The sequence below is a fragment of the Sceloporus undulatus genome, chromosome 3 (assembly GCF_019175285.1).
Source record: "Sceloporus undulatus isolate JIND9_A2432 ecotype Alabama chromosome 3, SceUnd_v1.1, whole genome shotgun sequence".
NCBI lineage: Eukaryota > Metazoa > Chordata > Lepidosauria > Squamata > Phrynosomatidae > Sceloporus > Sceloporus undulatus.
The window spans coordinates 98,505,792-98,527,112 of NC_056524.1; the positions used below are offsets into that span (position 1 = coordinate 98,505,792).

Here is a 21,321-nt window from a genome sequence, read left to right on the forward strand (position 1 = left end):
AGTTCCCGGACGCTGCAAGCGGAGGCTGCTTCTCAGAGGTCTGTAATGCGCCTATACAACTTTTACAGATGTATTTCGACTGCTTCTGTGCTATTTGTCACAAATTGTTTACACATCTGAGGATGTATGGTACTTTATACACAGGACAAATCCCAACATCCCACTTTTTAGAGAGTGAGAATTCATGTTTTGATATACCATATACTTGTTCCATCCTAAGCATCAGTTCTTGGTTCAAACATAATTGAGACTGTAAGTTTTTTTTTAAGTCTTTTGTGAGGACTCTCCAGGCTGAAAACTTCAGAAGAGGAAAAACACAAGACATCTAGGAATCACTCAAACAAACACCTTAATCCAGCATGATTGTAATAAGTCTAAATCACCTGTCAGATGAGAAGCAAATTCATGTCTTTATGGAAAGTTTTGCAGATAGTAGATAGGCACCAAGAATCTTACTTACAGCTGGAGAATATCAACGGGCATGAATGTTTATCCATTGGGAAATTATGTAGCTGCAGCTGGCATTCGGCGTTGATGGTAAGTCTGGAGGGAAACCAGGTAGCTATTACAGTCTTCATATGATGACATGTTAAAAAAGAAAACATCTAGTAACAGGAGAACATAGCAAGGGCTTAATTGGAAAAATAGTAAAATGGCTCATTTAAAGTTTATTTGCGGTAACTTTAGGTAGAATGTATTTGCTGACAAATGAATTTTCAGGTGTAGTTCAGGTGTAGTTTTGTACATTAGCAGAGGCAGCAAAAGAACACTGGGAGATGGAGGAACAGATGGTGCCATTGCCCTTAACTAAAATGCATGGCAGGGCCTTCACACAGATGCATGGTAGAAAGAAAAAAATGTGTCAGTGAGGGTATGTTCAGACCATCTGGCTCACATTTTCCATGATACAAAAAAAAATCCACAAAACTGATATTCAAAAAACAGTGAAAATCCACATGGCTAAGAAGAGGAGTGTCCTCTGCCTGCATTGATTTCCCTCTAGACCATCTTCAATGACAATTGAAGTAACATTTGAGACATTTCACTAGCTCCTTCATCAGACAAAGATGTTAAAAATCATACAGGAGAAAAAAAGGGCTGGTGTTGGAGTCACAGCCCTACATTTTATCTCAAATGTAACTCTTCTTCTCCTGTGTGAATTTTAACAACTTTGCTTGATGGAGGAGCTAGTGAAGCTTTTAAAACTTGTATGATGTATTTTGTGTATTATATAGAGAGATCTTGTAGCACACTGGAAACTAACTGAAAGAAAGAAATTGGCAGCATGAGCTTTCATAGACTTCAGGCTACTTCCTCCAAATGCATCTGAGGAAGTAGACTGAAGTCATGCTGCCAATTTCTTTCTTTCAATTAGGCTCTAAGGTGCTACAAGATTTCTCTCCATACTGATTCTACAGGCTAAAACAGCTGTGTCTTTGAATGTGCGCATTATAGTTGGTCCTATAAAGTTATCACTGTTTTGTGGATATTAATATAGTTGTATTTTGCTGCATGACCAAGCTATCTCAAATATGTTCTATGACATATGTCATGGAGGGGAAGGGTGTCTTCATGTGAAGGTTGTTGCTACTGCAAGATACAAATGAACCTGGATACTGTTTGCACGACAAATGCTGACCAATACTCTCCTTTAAATTGTTACTAATATTTGTTTTTTTAACATGATTTTTGATTATTAATGAATTTATTGGCTCATCCAGAGTGAACAAATATATTAGAATATTATGGTTTTTATTCCTCTAATTTACTGCTTTTGTTTCCAAGATCCAAACAACACATTGGTAATCTCCAGGACATTTTTTATTGCCCCTCCTCCCTTCGTGAATCTTTTTTGTTTTTATCAGCAGGATGTTTCTCCCCTGAAAACATACTTTCTACTCTGCCAGTCTTCTCCTTTTCATTCCCTTTACCCCTCTCCTGCACATTTTAAGTTGGATCTGCAGTGCTCTGTGTGTAGGTGCATGGGTGCATGTAAGCATGCACACACCCACACCTACCTGCATGAGTGGACAAGAGAGAAAAGGAGGTTAGGTAACAGAATGTTCCAATCTCTCTCCACTGTTTTGCAAAACTACTGGGGGCAGGAAAAGAAGGAGAAGAAGCAGTGGAAAGAAAAAAAAGTGGGGGGAAAGAGATAGAATTTCCGGTTCATTGTAATGTACCAGAAGATTCTTGGTGTGTGTGTGCGTGGAGGGGGGCAGTGATCTCATTCAGCACAATAATTAATAAGGAAGAGGAGACCATGCATTTAATATTTTTTCAAAAAATGGATGGGATGTGGAAAGAGGAAGAACCAGCTGAAAGTGACATTAAATGTAGCTGATTGAGTCACCGCTAGTTGTCAGTTTGGATGAACCCCAAGTCACAATAGGAGTAATGAGAAAGCCAATGCAGTCTTGAGCTTCATTACCAGAACTCTGGTGTCTAGGGTAGAACTTTAAACATTATTTGTCACTACAACTTTCAAAATTCCCCCTCCCAACATAGTCACTCACCGTGGTGACTGTGGGGCTGTATGGGATGTAATCTAAAAAGTAACTTTACCATCCTGGTCAAGGGTGTGGGAAATAATATTTCCATTCTATTCTCCTTAAGTCAAGCCACATTTTTGAGTACCATGTCTACAATGTCCAGGTGTGGGCACTGTATAGTGAGAACAACATTGACAAACTCGAACCTATTCAGAGAACAGTGATCAGGATAGTGTGGAACCTGAAAACCGTGGGCCCGAACAGACAGCCCAAAATAAAGCTGCTTCGGGTCACTTTGGAGGTATGCTGTTTAAATGATGCATGCATCCTAAGAGGTCTAGTCCTAAGGACTGCAGCATAGCTTTGGCGCAGCTTCTGGCCTCTTAAATATTTAAACAGCATACCTCCAAAGTGACCCGGAGCAGCTTTATTTTGGCCTGTCTGTTTGGGTCCCATGTCTATTAAAAGATAGTTGAGAGTGATTAGTACGTTTACCTTGAAGAAGAGAAGAATACTGTAATGGGGTGTGTGTGTGTGTGTGTGTGTGTGTGAGGTAGAATCATAGTTGGAAGAGACCGCAAGGGCCCTCCAGTCCAACTCTCTGCCATGAAGGAAATCTAAATCAAAGCATCCCCAACAGATGACCATCCAGCCTCTGTTTAAAGACCTCTAAGGAAGGAGACTCCACTACACTCCAAGGGAGTTTGTTCCACTGTCGAACAGCCCTTACTGTCAAGAGGTTCCTCCTAATGTTGATGTGGAAGCTCTTTTCCTGTAGCTTGCATCCATTGTTTCTTGTTCTAGTCTCTGGAGCAGCAGAAAACAAGTTAGCTCCCTCCTAAATATGACATCCCTTCAAGTATTTAAACAGGGCTATCATATCACGCCTTAACCTTCTCTTCTCCAGGCTAAACATCCCCAGCTCCCTAAGTTGTTCCTCATAGGACATGATTTCTAGACCCTTCACCATTGTAGTCGCCCTCCTTGGAGATGCTCCATTTTCTCAACATCCTTTTTAAGTTGTGGTGCCCCGAACTGGGGCCTGACCAGAGCAGAATAGAGTGGCACTGTTACTTCCCTTGATCTAGACACTATCCTTCTATTGATGCAGCCTAGAATCACGATGGCCTTTTTAGCTGCCGCATCGTACTGTTGACTCATATTCAATTTGTGGTCTACTTGGACTCCCAGATTCCTTTCACATGTAGTTTTATTCAGCCAGGTGTCACTCATCCTTTATCTGTCTTCAATTATCTGGAATGCTGGGTGTACTGGATGTAACTTGTAAGAGAACATATTTCCACTGAGACAATGCTCCTAACAATGAAATAAGTACAGTGGTACCCCGGGATACGAATGCGCCGCCTTACGAAATTTCCGGGTTACGAAAAAAAATCAATTAAAAAAACTGTTCCGGGTTACGAAGGTTATTTCGGGTTACGAAGGAAATTTTTGGTGCTTTTCGGCGCTTTTTCGCACCAAATCGCGGCTTTCACTATTAGCGCCTATGGGTTTTCGGCTTGCGAAAGCTTTTCGGGTTACGAAAGCGGCGGCGGAACGAATTAATTTCGTAACCCGGGGTACCTCTGTACAACAGTGGAACAGACTGCTTTGGAAGGTGATAAATTCTTATTTTCAAGAAATATTTAGGCAAGGACCAGACAGTCATCTGTTAGGGATGTAGCTGGATCCTGCATTGCAGAATCTGCATGGAGCAGGGAGTTTGGACAAGCCCCCTCCAACTCCATGCAATTCTACAAAGTTAATAGAACATTTAAAGCTAATATTATGAATGAAATAGAAAGTAGTGTTCCAGTGGAGAGCAATATGTAATTAAAACATATCAAACAAGGATCTTTTATAAATTTTCAATCACAATTTTTCACCCAAATAGAGAAGGCTGAGAAAAGTAACACTTAAATTGAGGAGACACTTAACTGTGTACACAAAACTGGTATTAAACTTTCTAAGTTTTATGGTCATTTTATTTTTGTTGTACATCACTCAAGTCATCTATAAATAAATATGAACTATACATATTTCATAAGAAAACACTCCTCATTTGTTGAAATTATCTAAGCAAAACTACTATGCCCTGCAACAGCGAAATATATATTCAACTTTGAGAAGATTTACGAAGATCATGTATATAACATACACTAGAAAGCATAATGGGATGTCTCGTAAGAAGGGCCCTTGCAGAATAATTTTATGTATTCCTGTCTCAAAAAGTATGGATGAACAAACTTTGAATGTACATTATGCCAATATAGCATTTTTGATTGTCTCCTCAATGACTTCATGTCCGACTTGTTGCTACTCAGTAGCAGTACTCAATACTCAATTATGCTTGGATGACTGGGAACAATCCAACAGTTAATGTGTTTTCCCTTATTACCCTCTTCCTTGGATATTTTTTTTCTTTTTCTTTCAGTTTTACAGCTACCTACAGCCAATTCAACCTAAGATCAATTTTACTTACATCTGTCCTGCTTTTGATGTTAACTAAACTTCCATCAAACCACAGTTTGTAGTCATAGTTAAAAGTGTATTTTAGGCCAGTAACCAATGGCATTAATCTGCTAGCACTAATGCCATTCACTTGCAGACACCTACTTCTAGACCATGTGTAAAGAGGTAATCCTACAGATTTTCCAGTTGTACAGTTTCTTGTAGGAGTGGCTGCACAAGCAGAAGCATAAATGGTAACATGCCTAGGGATCATACGAACAAATGCATTACTTGTGCAAACAGGGGGAAAAACAAAACAACAGAGCTCTGTTGGCACACTATTTTCTTCTGCTGCTGTTATCTTTAATTTAGGCTACAAAATTTAACTATAATTAATGCCAGCAATGTTATATATGCAATATTAATCCAAGTTTCCAAAATAGAAAAGATGTGTGCATGAGGGAAAGAATATCCTTGCAAGATGTGATGAGAGAAAGGAGCATGCAAACTCAAGTGATCAAGCAGCATTATGTTTGAAGTGGGCCTCTAAACTCAGCTTCTACTATCATGATTTATATATTTTATTTTGTTCATTTTTATGCCTCTAATCATTCCCTAAGGCATTCTAGACTGGCTCACAAATCAAAAGATTAACAGACCCAATATCTTACATAGTTTATAAAAGAGCAGAACTAAATGAAACTAAATATTAAAACCAGAGACAAATAAGGCTTAACCAATTGTTTAAAAAAGCAGCTGAGGGCCCAGAGCACACAATGCTTTATTTCTTGCTTTTTCCTTCTCTCCATATTCCCTCTTCCCACTTTGTCATATCTATTACATTGTGAGCCATTGTGTTATCCTTCAAAATGTCTCCAACCTTTAGTCTTTTTCTTTTTTAAGGAAGAAAAGTGCAATACTTCAGAGAATGAAATGGTGGAGCTAGATATGAGGGAATTACAATCACCACCTACAAAGCATCATAAAGATATATAAGCTTCTATTAAGGCAGCTAAAAAGCATTAACTTCATTAAAAAAATCTGTATGTGTATAGGTAATTCTGCACATGCATGCAACTGTCCCCTCCATGAAAGTTACTGAAGAAATCTCAATTTTTGTGTGAATACCAGAACACTACATATGTCCGTAATTTGTCAATCAATCTGATAAAAAACTAACATTTGAAATGAGTTTTTGATTTCTCTTCAATGGGACTGCAATTCAAAAGGAAAATGGCAAAACCTGCCCTTTTTGACAACAATAGATGATGGTGTTGTGTTTCAGCATAAGCCATTCTATGGGTCATCAAAGTAATATACCAGGTTGCCCGAATAGTTCAGTTCAGTTCAGAACTGGACCAGGAACTTGGAAGACAACACAGCTTAAATGAAGACTTTTATGTCTGTAAATAGTATTTTGTAAAACTGAAAGGTATGTGGGGAGGGGAGCTTTTTATGACATTTATTACTAGGCAAACAAATTTAGTTCCTACCTCAAAGTATACAAGATTTTCCCATCATTCCATATTCTCAAGAGCTGATTGGGTGTAGTAATCCAATGAGCTTCTGCAGTTTTAGAATTCCTGAAGATTGTATCTGGGATCCAAATTAACCCAACCATATTGCTGTTGAGAGTGAGACTTCTTTTCATGGTGCTGTTAAAACGGAGACGGCTGTCAGTCCATGTCTGAGCAAAAAAAATATCAATTTGGTATTCCTGCAATCAGAAAAGATTACAATCAAATATTTACAAGCCTGAAAAGCATGGCCATATATTTGTAAACATTTTCACATTTCATTTAACCTTTGATTTGTCCATATTCCTAGAAATAAAGAGGCAAGTGTTGGGATAATTAGAGTAACAATTATTAATGTATAATAGATGAGATCTTCAACAACTTCAGTAACTATCTCAGACCACAGCTTCTCAATGGGCCAGGTGATACGTCTGCCACCACGCCAGGAAAAAGCTTTTTTTAAAGCAGCCAATGTGCAAATGTGATTGCGCATTTGCAGCAGGAAAAAGCAGACAGATGGCTAAAGGTCCTATTATACTACTTATCCACCTCCTTTGGTTCAGAGCCATACACCCTCCTTCTTCCATCTCTCTTTAGAACATTTGCTCTCCAGGTTCTTAAGCATTGTTGGCACTCACCACTGACTGCATCCTACTTTGTTGCTACACTTCCTAAGCAGACATATCCAGAATTGGGCACTGTACTCTTGGTGTAGTCTAATGAAAAGAAAATTGAGTGGTGCAATTTCTTCTCACAATGGGGACATTTTATTTATCTTGAGACAACTTGAAATTGGTTGTGCTTTCTCAGTCACTTCATCACACAACTGACATGTTTAGTCTATGGTCTAGAAAAACCTTGACAGACCTTTTTGATACCCAACCATGAAATAACAAGACCAGATGAATAAAGGGGCCATTTATTTGACCTATAATCTATTTAAAGCTAAGCACTTGAACTTCGACCTTAACTTCAAACTCTGAGCAAATTGATTAAAGTGAAAAGCCTGGTGTGGGTCCAGCTGAAGCCAGGTGTCACTCCTAGACTTCCTCTTTAGCCTTCCCTTTGGACACAAACACCAAACCCCGAGGTAAATCCGATAGTCCTAGGAAGGTAAACATAAGGCACTCTCCCCCAAACTCCCACGAATTTGTAAAGTTGAGCAAAACCCCCATATCTACCCCAAGGCAGGTTTTCTCACAACTCCACATCCCTTGACGTGTATAAGCTGATCAAGAGCCTAACCTTTCACCACAAAGGGGTGCCAATGGTGTGTACCAAACAGTTCTTTAACCCCATATTTGCCAGTGAAACCTATTTAACAGCCACCCAAAGCCAATTACCAGTCCCGGCACACAGTACGGGGTAGGCAAAAAACCCTGGGAAAAGGGGAGAAAATTCCTACCCGGCCCCGAAGCGACCAACAAAGTTCATACTGCATTTAGGGTGGGAGGGTGGGCTGCTTCATGGATAAGAGGCAGGATGGGAGGTGTACTGTCCTTATATAACGACTCCGCCTCCCATCACATGCCTCAGCTTAGTCCATTGGGCCTTGCTTATATTGAAAATTCTGGTCTCTATCATGGAGGGTACCAAAGCCCCACCCTCCCTCAAGGCTCTGCGAATCATCCTGGTGTGAATTCTAGATGCTGCCAAGCCCGATGTCACCCCATCTATCTTTATGCATCTGGTTTTTCATACATAAACATAGAACTTTTTCTCCATTGAAATTCATCTGTTTTGACCCTATTCTCCATCTTGTCAACATCATATATATAAAGACGTATGCAGGTTGGCATCCTCCTGTTTCACTGCATGGTTAGCTGACACCAAATGTCTTGTATTACACAGCCTGAGACGTTATTATGTTTCAAAATTGTGATGTTGAAATTTGGGTCAATTATGTATACCTGGACTTGTCTAAATGATTTTAAATAGTGCTTAATAAATTTGAACAGAAAGTGATCCCTCCATGTTCCCTGCAGCTAGGCATACCTGCTCTAGTACTTGCACAAGATTATTATCATACATATACCAACAGAGATTTTACTCCACAAGTGTTGGACTGGGTTCAGACCATTAGTTTTACTGGGAAGCCACCTTGAGAGGATCTGTATTCTAAAAAGTGGAATTTAATGTTAACAAATTCCCTCAATACTGCATTTTACAACACACACACACACACACACAAAATCTCCTAGAGTGCATACTGGAAACTCAGCAAAGTTGATGTTTGCAATTGCTGGTAATATTTAATCTTTTACATTTCTCAGCATGTCTATTTTCCTATAGATTTCAACAACCCCCTCCAGCTTGAGAAAAAGTAACCTATATCTGCACCAGTCATGCACTATTTTTAACCAGAAAATGATGGACATTAGACATATCTTAGTTATTTACCAGATTTAACAGTAAAAGCCAACATTTTACAACACATGTTAATTAAGTAGAAGAAACATACAAGCAAAAAATCCTATTTACAAATGTAACTATTAACCCTGTTTCTGGTATTAATTGTCCAGTCTAAATTATGAATCAGCTTCTTAAGGCAAAATTAATGCACAACTCTGAGTGACCACAGTGACTTCAGTTTGCCACATATTTTAAATGTGTTTAAGCCATTCTGTCAACAGTTTTAAGAAATCATTGTAAGTGAACTACTGGAAAATTGATCTATATGTCAGCCACTGAGATGGGATAGACTATTTATTACTCCACTTTGTTTTTGGAGCTTTTAATTATACACAAAAACAAATGCATTAAATGGCTTAGACCAGCAGTTCTTAACCTGTGGTCCACAGACCCTCAAGGAATATGATATCCTCACAGGATACTTTTACTCTGTGAAGGCTTGAAAAATGTTATGAGCTTTTATGGTTAAGATAGGGAGGAAGGAAGGAAGGAAGGAAGGAAGGAAGGAAGGAAGGAAGACAGATGGGCAGATGTTCATACATTGATATCAAAGAATAGGAGTCTTATCAGTAATGGACATCATTTATGAAAAGGTTCATTACAATTTGGGACAAAGCTGTTCAAAAGTTATTGGAATGTTTATCACATGATTCAAAAGTTATTTGAATTACACTTACAAAGACAAAAGATGAACGGACAGATAGATGGACAGTCACACACTGATCAAAAAGAGGAGTAGGCTTCCTCTGGAGGTCATAGGCATTCTCCATACCAAATTTTGTTAAGACATGTCAAGCAGTCCAATATGATGAAGCGACAGACACACATATTCAAAAGCTTTAGTGGCATTCCCCTTTAGAAAGCCACTGAAAGGAAATGGAGAATGATCTCTTAATTTCTCTTGCTTTTTTGATGTAAAACCTGCCTTTTCTAATATACTGCCTCCAATGAAAACAAACTAAAGTAAAAATAAGTTATTAAAATAACTGTTTTATAGCAAAAAATGTATTCAGCACTTGATACTTCTGCACATGGTGAGAACATGCAAGAGAAAGATGCTGAGTGGCTGAGAGAAAGCATGTGTCACTTCTTGCTACTGTGCATACAGCTAAGTGCCACTTTTGCAGCTGCAATGAACTCTAATGTTGTCCATGTTGTGCCACCACATTCTTTGAACATTTATTGTTTCCCAGATTCTGTAGCTGTGTCAAGAATGTTTTCAAATAAATTCATATATAAAAGGAAGATTGTGTTTGTGGGAAGAAAGAGTCAAAGTCAGTTAGTTTGAGTGTTCAGAGAGACTTCAGAGTGATAAATGTGGATTATTGAAAATGATAGTGTTGCTTTTTGGATTACTGTGAATAAAAGTTTTGTTGTCAGGTAAAGTGACTTTTTGATGTTATCACAGTGAATTTCATAACAATACATTTTGGGTGAGCCTGAGGATGGATTGCTCGCTGGATATGAAATGTAAAAGTGCTGATGAGGGAGCATCCTGTTCAAAGCAAAAGAAAGCTTCTTCCAGTCATCTTAAAAAGTGATGCCATTATAGCAAGGAATATCCGTCAATTGGTTTCATATATAGAGGTCCAGAAGACAAACAACAACCTCAGTGTGCATTATGTTACAATGTATTGTCCAACAAGGCCATGGAGGCATCAAAATTGTTAAGGCATCTTCATAGTAAATATAGAGAACATATCACAAAGAGCATTGATTTTTCCCCCCAAAAGGAATAGGTACTTCAGGAAATAAGAAAATGGCAAAAAAGGGCTGCAACTGCTTGCAACAATGAAAATGCAGTGAGGGCTTTATTTGAGGTTTCTCAGCTAATAGCATAAATCAGAAAACTGCAGACAATAGATGAACAACTTATATTACCTGCTCCAAAAATGATGGTTTCTGCATTGATCAATGAGAAAAATGCCAAAGACCTTTCCTTAATAATACCTTTGTCAAATAACACAGTTAAGAAGCGAATAGAAAGTGTGTCATACAATAAGTATAATGAAGAATGGTTGGTGATGGTGAATAATACAAGCTATAATACTACAGAGCAGTGTAAGTATGAAATCAGAATAATATTGATATTAATGATAATATTAATAATACTGATATTAATAATAGTGTTACAATGAGTATAGAAGTGTATTGGAATTATAAGGATATAAAAATATTGAATGATGATTACAAAGGTATAAATATTGGGGGGGGGGGAAGCGTAACCGAAAGAAATTAGAATGATGGTGATAAATATAAGAAATTATTTATATATAAAAATAAAAGGAAAATATGATATAGAGAAGTCAAAATATTTGGGGGGGGGTAGCATTTGAGGTTAGACATTGGAAGGCAGTTGTTTTGATTTAATACATTGTATCTGTATTATGGTTGCAATGTAATTATGTTTAGATTTGTATGAGATGAAATATAGATTTTTTTTTAAAAAAGAAAGTTTGGCAACCAATATTAAGGAACGGTTGTTAGAAAGAATTCACATGCCCCTCTATTTTGCTCTGCAACTGGATGGAAACACTGACATAAACATAGCAGATTAATTGTGCTACATTAGATAAGAGCATGAGAGAAATATTTTTAAAGACATAGAATTCATCTACTAAATGGTACATACTACCTCCCAAATGGTACACACTACAGCTTAGGCTGTATTTAACAGCTAAAATGAGAGTATAACATTGCATGGCATGGATTGTTTGAAGTGCATTGGAAGTAGCAGAGACAGAGGATGAGTATTATCTGAAAAGCCCACTGGACTTGCATGGATTAAGGAAATCATACCAGCAATGACTTGGTATTGTTGCTGCATATAGTGAAGATGCCACATCATTCACTTTACTGTTTTCCACTGATGGTAGCCTAATGGGTTTTGTTCTCCCACCATTGCCACCTATTTGTGACAAGCACTTGTACTTTAAAAAATATTTTCCTTATTAAATTGTTACACTACCACCTAAGTGTGGCAGTCACGTTATTTTTCTAGTGCACGCTAACATATATGTGAAACTAAGGTCCAAAACACATTGCAGAAATAATCCAGTTGAAGACTGCTTTAGCTGCCCTGGTTCAATGTTAAGGAATTCTGGGAGCTGTAGTTTTGTGAGACATTTCTCCTTCTCTATCAGAGAGCTCTGGCACCACAATAAACTACAATTCCCAGGATTTCCATACCAAATCCTGGGCAATTTTTGAATTGAGTGCAGTCACACTGTGTGAGCTGAGGAGTTTATATATTATGTGTGTGTGTGTGTGTGATATATATATATATATATATATATATATATATATATATATATATATAATGTTGGCAGGCCACTGAAGAAAACTGTAGTCAAAACGCGTCTGGCCTTGAGTTTTTATCATTTCTATATCATTTTATTTTCTGTATTTGCATAATTTTCAGTGGGGTATTTTTTACCCGTTTAGATATTTTACTGGCTTTTTTCCAGGGTTCAGTTACTCTGGCCTTGAATTTTGAAATTTTTATTATAATTATATATTTACTCTTTGCATTTGCATACTTTTCAGTGCGGTATTTATACCATTTTAGAAATGATACTGGCTTTTCTGCTCCAGGGTTTAGTTATTCTCTTATTTCTTTATCCAATTGCCTTTTTGTAATTGGAGGTGGGATACAAATTATCCAGGCCAATCACATTTTTTGTTAGAACCCTTCGGTTTGGTTTGTTTCAGCTATATATCTTGGAATTTTTTCGTTGTAGGGACTTCGGTTGGTTTGTTTCTGAGAATTCAAACATATTTCCTTGGGAATACATTCTCCTGCAATCATTGTGACTGACCATTGAGTAACCTTCATATGATCATGCTATCATTCTTCACAAAAGTGCAAAACAAAACTCCCACCCACATTACTCTCCCCGTGGCTTTCATAGGTTCATTTTTATATAAGGCTGACATTACTCTAGCTTAGGGTGCCTCAGAGATTTCACTCAGTGGTTTGTGATCCCCAAACAAGTGTGCAAAAGAGAACAGAACAGAACACAGTTATTCTTCTCTTAATAAAATGTGTATAAATAATACAGACTTTTTATGATTCATCAACCCATTTGGAAACGTGGTAGAACAGACTTATGAATAAAGACACGAGAAACTAACATAGCTCTAAAACAGTCTGTTCCATGCACATATGTAATACCATATATATATATATATATATATATATATATATATATATATACATATTCGACTATAAGTTGACCTCTTGCATAAGTCGAAGGCAGGTGGGGGGGGGGAAATTATGAATTTCAGTATGACCTACAAAATTCCACTCTTAGAGCTGGATGGATGAGAGAGTAGAGGTAGTTGGTGCCTCGAGGAAAGATTATACTCTTGCCTTTCACCAGGGGATGGTTCCTTCTTTTAAATAAGTTAATATACTGTACTTACATTGACCCATGGATAAATCTACCCAGATTTCTTGAGTCCATTTTTTGACCTAAATTTCTAGACTTATACATACAGTATATACTCCTTCTCAAAAGTGTTGCCTTTATTGATTTCAGAAGGAACTATGATAGCTAATTCATCTCTCGGCACATAGCTGAACTCTGACATTTAATAGCACATGATATGATGATGGCCACCAACTCAGACACTTTAAAAGATTGCTGATGCAGCATATCTCTTTTATGCCTTTAAACATCGTCAGAGAACACCCACATTTCCTATTACCATCACCAGAAAATATTGTAAATACACAGTACTCTTGCCTTGCAACCTGCATATATTGAAGTGTAGCTTTAGGGGGGAAAGGATAGCTTACTGAAGAATTTCTCCCACTTTAAAAATACTAAACTACTTACTTATGCACAGAGAAAACCTTTCAACACATCTGTTCAGGAAGTATGTAGTGGAAAATATTCTGAAAGATTTTTACTGTAAAGACCTCCCCATCTCTGACTTACTCAGCCTGATCTGTCCACCTCCCTCCTTCTAAAGTATTACTATATATGTGTACTTGAATGTATACGCTTATGTATGTGTGCATCTTTTCTTGGATGCCCTTCATGGGTGGAACAGGCATTCTAAAATTATCTTTATGAATTGAATATATCACCATAAAACACAAACCTCTCAAAAGAAACAGAACAAGCATGATCTACAAAAAAAAGTATATGGGTCTGATAGCCAATTCCTTTATTTCTAAAATGTGAGTATGGCTATACACTTGGTAAGCTGGGCATTATAGAAATAGCCCTCTGCCCTATTAATTACCTGGTTGACATTAGAGGTAATAGCAGTGTTTGCTACAAGTTCCTCAAATTACAAAAGTTACCATCTGTTGCCACGGTAACTCTTCCCCTTCTTTCTTTCCCTAGTTTCTATAGTAACATATTACAACAGGTTCCTCTTCACAATGTAGTTCTGATCAGTTTTCAGGTTGTAAAATATGGCCCTTGCCACTGATAAATATCTATAGGCACAACCCTGGCATTTTCTAGAAATATAAATGGGTCAATAAACCAGATTGTCGTTCTACCGCCACTCCCAGTCCAGTCACTAGATGAAACCCCTCAAAACATAGACACCTTGAGCCACCTATTTAAAAACAATCAAAATTACAAAACAAAATACAGCCTTGTTTTTTCCAAGCATCTATTTGCCTACTTTCTATGTTCTTTTTATTTTTTATGGATCACACCAAAGGCATTATGACAATAGTCTACTTGTGGGGTAAATATCACTTTACAATACAATAAATAAAATTACAGTTCACCTTTTTTCATGAGGGGGATCCATTCCAGATTCCCCCGTGTAAAACAAATACCACCTAGGCTCGGGTCCCATGTAAATGAATGGGGCTTGTGCACATGGTGGTGCAGTAGCGTGCACGCACCACAGGCATGTGCCCCATTCGTCCCTATGGGATGTGCCACCCCTTCTCCCTGTGTGGCTTTCAGCGTATGCTGAAAGCCACGTATGACGTATTTCCATGTGGTTAACTTACTATGAAATATACGTGCATATACTTGTATCAGGAAAATGTAAAAAAATGTATATGAATTTTCAAATGGATCTCCCCCCCCGCATTCAATAGCCAGAGGAACTTACTGCTTTGGACTGTATTTAGCACATGTCATCTTCAAAGAAAATGTATTTTTATACATATGGTCAGCTTATATTACTATATATGTGTAAAATATGCATACAAAGAATGGGGGAAAAGAGAAAAGGAAATAAAGAAGGGCGAAGGAGAAGATGAGAAACTCATAGGATATTAACATGGACATGGTGTGTGTGTGTGTGTGTACACATATATATATATATATACATGTCCATGTTGATATTCAATGAGTTTCTCCTCTTCTCCCTCACCCTTCTTTATTTCCTTTTCTCTTTTCCCCCATTCTTTATATGCATATTTTAAAAATCTAATCCACACATACACACAGAGCCTTCTTGTTTTCCAGCAAAAAAGCTAGTTCATCACTGAGATTTATAACTTAAGCAATGGGGGAAAACACAGTAGAAGTGGTCTCTCCCTTCCCCACCCATCAGCTATGCCCCCTTAATGACAGCCTAGAGCTCATAGCTTCTTGTTAGAAGTTCTAGTTGGAAGGCTCTGTTATGCTAATTTGGAATAATTTCCCAGAGAAATTCATTTTCTATTTTGGACTGATTTTCAAAACAACAACAACAAAAACAGAACACATGAAGAACCATGCTGGGTCAGACTTAATTCATCTTTGGTTCAATGTTGTAAGTATATAGGGGTCAAACAATTGTTTATAAGAAAATCACTGAAAAGACACAAGGACTATTGCATCCTTTTCATGCCTTGGAGTGCTGTCAACAAGAAAAACTGACCAAGGCCTAAAGGCCAACCACCTTCAGTGAACTGAGACTTTGGTTCATGAAAACTGTGATTCAATAAATGTCATGATGGACCTTTAACATTGTGCTGAATATAATTAGGAACTGGAAATTACATTTATGGAACCTGAGATTGTAAGAAAGCCATGGAAAGATATATCAATTCCTAAATGAAGAATGTTTGAAGATAAGACAACACATGCATCATTCTATATTGGAAAAGTCCCTATCCTCATTAAAATTAAAGTGGAAATAGCAGTAAGCATTTATTTAAACTGTCCTTATTTTGCTTTAAAACAATACAAAATCAGGCAATGAGTTGTTAATGGTTTGGGATGATGGTTTTGGTATATTATTCTTGTTATCTTTCAAGTGTTTCTGTACAATAATGATAAAAGCTAAAAAGCTACCTTCAGAAAGAGGGCAGTTAGGTGATTTAAGTTTAACGTGAATTTTTTGAATCTTGAAAGGTGATCACCACTTTTCTTATACTTTACGACAATAGGTAATAGTATCATTTATTGTTTATTTTGTATTAAATAAGGAAGCATTTTTATAATGTCAAAGTAGTATAAAAGGACTTTTGTGACTTTTTAACAGGTCTGTTATTGATTCAAGGTGCTGATATAGTATTTTGTCTGGCTGTATTATAAGCTTTTATTTTTAATTCTTCTCAGCTTGGCCTTTACACACATCCCCCCCTTTTTTTTTGCAATGCCTTTCATTTTTAAAATCTTTCCCACCATTTCCTTTTTTATCATCTTTTAAAATGATTAAAACAGGAAAAATAATATCTAAGAAAGTACTTTTTCTACTTGGTATTGCGAATTAATTTTAAGGTACAGATATTTATGACTGAGATTCTGATATGAAAATTTGAAAGACTGAAAGAAGAAAGACCAAAGAAATAATCAAATATCATGTTTTATTCAAAAGATCAATCAATACAGAACCAATTTCTAATTGCCATAAATTAACAGAAAGAACTATATTTGCATAAATAAAACTGTTGGATGATGTTATTTCCTTATAAAATGCTAAAATATGAATATATATGAATGTGCAAGTGAAAATACACACACTAGATAAATAAAATATTTTAATTCATATCCTATGTTGAGTAGGAGGAGCACGTAGTCAGCATGTAGATGTAAAGGCAGGTCACAAGGGTAAAAAAATTGAGTACCACTGAACTAATGAAATAGTGAGAAGTAAAAAAAGAAAAAGAAAAAGTTTATGTGGCTCAAAACAAACATTAACTTTTTTGCTGACTTGCACATCATCTGTTGGGGCTGATGTTTCCTGGACCACTCTCAAAAGAAACGAAGGAGCATATCTTTTTGTGCTCTTTGCTGAGGAGATTATCAGATGGGGGAAAGGATGTCCTTGTCCCATCCTTAATGCACAATCGGGAAAAGATTTTCACATGATGTTGTGCAGTGTCCTGTCTCTGAACCACATTTGAGCGCAATCGTGTGAAAGACTTTCCCATGACAGTCTGCTTATCTCATCATTAACCTGTCACTGAAGTAGAATTGTCCTGTCATTTTGTATTAACAGGAGTTCTCGTTAATACAATTCTACTTTAAGGACAGGTTAATGACAGGAGAAGTGTGACATCTCTGAAATGCTTCTGTGTGATCGGAACAAAGATGGGATAAGGACATGAGAGCAATCCACTTCACTCCCAACCCTGTCCCGTCTCTTTCTGATAATCTCCTGAGACTGTCTCCTGACCTTTCTTTTATTTAGAGAAAAAACCTTAAGATGTTTGGAGATGATTTTTGGCCTTTATTTTTTCCTCTTCTGTTATATTTCTCCATTAACTCTGTATAAGTTATAGTCTCCCATACTTTTGCTTATTATGAATTCACATTTTTATTGTGAGATTTCTTTTCTTGAAAAGAAGACTCACTGGATATTTTTTATGATTTGCCCACCTCCAGTTTTTGTGTCTGTCAAGAGACCCACAACATTTCAAGTCAAGTATATATATCTTTTGTATTTTGATTTCAGAATCTTCCATTTGCAGTCCTGTATGTGCTTTTCCTTGGATAAGTTTAGACAAGATTGACTGCAAATGAGATATTGGGACTAGGTTGGACAAAGATGATTTGTTATTTGTTCTTTTTATCTTTAGAGATTATCATATTCTTTTGGTTTTTAGTTTATAGATGTGCATATTATATATTTGATATATTGTCTTAGCCTGTTGTATCTAGTTTTTACAATCTATTAACATATACCTAAAGCCTCCGCTTCTCAGATAGTCTACCTGGACGATATGTCAGAAGATTTTATTGCAGTTTTGCAGTTTAGGATTATTTTTTAATTTGCTCTCTTTAATATACTTACTTATATTTTAGTCAGAATATAATTGTTTAGGTTATTTTGCTTAACTCATCATCACTATCATCATCATATAACAACAATATTAGTCACTGTTTTTTACTTATGTAATGTTTTTCACCCTCTTGTCTATCATTTCAATACATTTTGAATTTCAAGACATTTTAAATTTGTTTTATTTTTGGTTGTGGTTCTGGCATTAATGATCACCAGAGCAAACTAAACAGTGAAATAAAGAGAAACCATTTTTCAGGCACCAGGTTTAAAATGAACCAGGCAGCCAGCACTCAATGTCAGCAGCTTTAAAGGAGTTATTCAAGGTGCTGAAACCTATTCCCAAAACTATTTCATCACTATGGTTAGCTCTTTTAAAACAGAGGCTAGAACTCAGAGCAGAATCACCATTCTATTGACCTGGCAGCAACCAGCCCACACTTTAGCTCATCAAACAGTATCCTCTCAAAATATCCACACATATCCAGATCTGCATATTAAAGAAAAGGCAGACACAGATGTGTCAGACTCAGATTGTGGTACATTATTAACACCAATTAATCATTGTAGAATTCCAAAACATAGCTGTGTTGATCTGAAAAATCAATATGCCAAGGGGTTTTAAGACACCTTTGAGACTGAGAAAATAGACTGAAGTATACGAAAGCTCATGCTACCAGCTTCTTTCTTTCAGTTAGTTTCAAAGGTTGAACAAGACCCTTTGGCATACCAAGTCATCATTTTTGTACTCACTGGAAAAGTAATTTTTGTTGCTTTTAAGACTTTCATTTAGTTTGGTTAGAGAAACATTAATCCAACAACACAAAATTGTTTAAAGAGGCTTAGGATATGAGTTAACAGGGGGTAAAAAATCTTTTATTGAGTTTCACTAGGAAAGAAATGTCTTATCTAAATCAAATGAGTACAGTGAGGGTCAGGCTGCCATCATTGATCATGCAGTATATTTCAGGTCAAATATTTCAGGAATATTTCAGGTACCTGAGGATTAAGGTCTGCTGGAGGGGAAATTCTCCCTGTCCTACTAGTGAGGTCAATAAACTATCTGACTGTTTTGAGCCTATTATAACGCTACAGTAAATCGCCGTGAGATCTCTTGATTTAGGATGGGGTATAACAATTTAAACAAATAAATAAATAAATTTGCTCACCCCTCTGCTTGAAATTACCAAGTAATGATTAAGATTGTCACTCTTCCTACAAAGGAAAAAAGTACAGTGACTGCTTGTATATGTACGTTTCTTCAGTGAATTCTATTTAATGCCTCATCGCATTGACATGACCCTGAAAATAAACAGGTCCAGTTTAAAATTAGTGTGATGCCAACAAAACAAGGTAATTGTGTACTGCTAGCACAATGGTTTAAATTTATTCAAACAGAGTCCAGTCCAGCCGTTTCTTTCTCAGTCCTGCAGCACTAATCCAATAAAAATACCTGAGTTCAAAACAAATGCAATCAGCAGCCAGAAACAGGGCAGATTTACCCATTATTAAAACCTCTTGAGAAATTCAACCATCAGTGCAAAGAAAACTCTTGTTTTCAGCTATATTTTTGTAATTAAAGGGTTATCTTTTTGTCCTTGCCTAGGAAACAATTTAGGTTTGGTCCGTATATATTTGTTGCTGTAGCATGGATTTTATTATGGCAGTGGGAGAGCATTATGCCATAACTATTTATTTTATATTCTTAAAAAAAAAGCAGCACTCAACAGTTTTAAATATGACAAATGTATTGCATTTAATTCAATATCTGACCACAAATAAACTTTTAATGGATCATGGGAAGGTGGAGCTTCCCCTTTCTATCTAGCTCAGTACTACTTAAGCCCTTTTCCAAGTCATTGGATACTTATTTGTGCCAAATACTATCTTTCAGGTGGGGTTGGGAGTAATTACACATCGAATTAAGTCTGCAAAGGTATCCTGTAACACCTTTTGACTAATTGAGCAACAGATGTTGTAGCATAAGCTTTTGTAGACTTGGTTGAGTTTCTCAGATGCATGGAGTAGACCAAGGTCTAATCTGCATTACAGAAATAATCTTGTTTGATGCCACTTCAACTGCCATGGCTCAATGCTATGGAATTCTGAGATTTGTAGTTTTGTGAGTTATTTAGCCTGCCTTGTCAGAAAGCTCTGATACCACAACAAATTATAAATCCCAGGGTTTCATAGAATGTAGCCATGGCAGTTAAAGTGGTATCACACTGCATTATATCTGCAGTGCATATTAGACTCTACAACTTATGCTACACATCTTTTACTCAGTCTCCTTTCAAAGATTCCTTTGCTTACTGATATTCCATACTAACATGATTATGTCTCTTAATTCTACAATGAATTAAGTTATAGTTCAAAGGAACAGCCACTCCCCCCTGTACAACAATACTCCTTTATGATACTGTGTGTTTTTACTGCTGTATAGTGTATTCATTTTGCTGTTACCCGCCTTGATCCTCAAAGCGAAAGAGGCGGGATATAAATAAATATTTATTATTATTATTATTTATTCAACAATGAAAAAATAATAAGATTAATTTAAACAGACTAAAAGCATGTCAAGCAATTTAAGATTTAAAACAGCATAGTTTAAAACTGGTTAAAACAGTGTGAAACAATTTAAAACCTAACACTTAACCAGATTTAGTCAAAAACAAATTAGGCCCTAATGACTTTAGTAAAAAGCCATGTTTTTATTTGATGTCAGAAGGATAGCAGTGTTAGCACAAGGTGGGCCTCTATAGGGAGAATGTCCCACAATTGGGGTGCTGTGGTAGAAAAGGCAATTTCCCACTTCTTTCCACAGTATTTTGCCTCCATGGGGAGACACATCTGGGATGTTCTTCATTTCCGTAAACCTATTATTGAATGTACAGTCAACTCTACACATTTGTGATTTGATTACTATATATTCTCTAGGAATCTCTAGGTCTCCCAGTGTGACTTGATGGTCAATGTTCATCAGAAGTCATTGTGGAGGATCCAGAGATTCTTACAGATAACAATTTTCCTAATTTGCCCCCTTCAATTTGCCAGCTATGTTGTACTGATGTCTTGTGAAAACATTCAGCCACCTTCCTTCATGAGAGGAAGTAGTTGTTTGTGAAGCATTCACTGAGACTGGGCAATCACTTTTCATCAGACTAATTATTGGGGAATATTTTTCTCTATCATATAAAAAAAGTCCTTAGTCCATGGAGGGCTTCCATTTGGCAGGAAGCATGCAGAGCAATTGA

General features: G+C 36.7%; 1 protein-coding gene across 1 annotated transcript in view; it reads right to left on the reverse strand.

The window, feature by feature from the left end:
* Positions 1 to 21,321, reverse strand: part of GABRG3 (gamma-aminobutyric acid type A receptor subunit gamma3) — a 482,481-nt gene that overhangs the window by 223,637 nt on the left and 237,523 nt on the right. Inside the window, exons 4-5 of the mRNA XM_042461104.1 lie at positions 6,437 to 6,660; positions 461 to 543 (exon numbers count right to left, since the gene is read on the reverse strand). Of these exons, the coding sequence (XP_042317038.1) occupies positions 461 to 543; positions 6,437 to 6,660 (307 nt within the window). The remainder of the gene's footprint in view (positions 1 to 460; positions 544 to 6,436; positions 6,661 to 21,321) is intronic.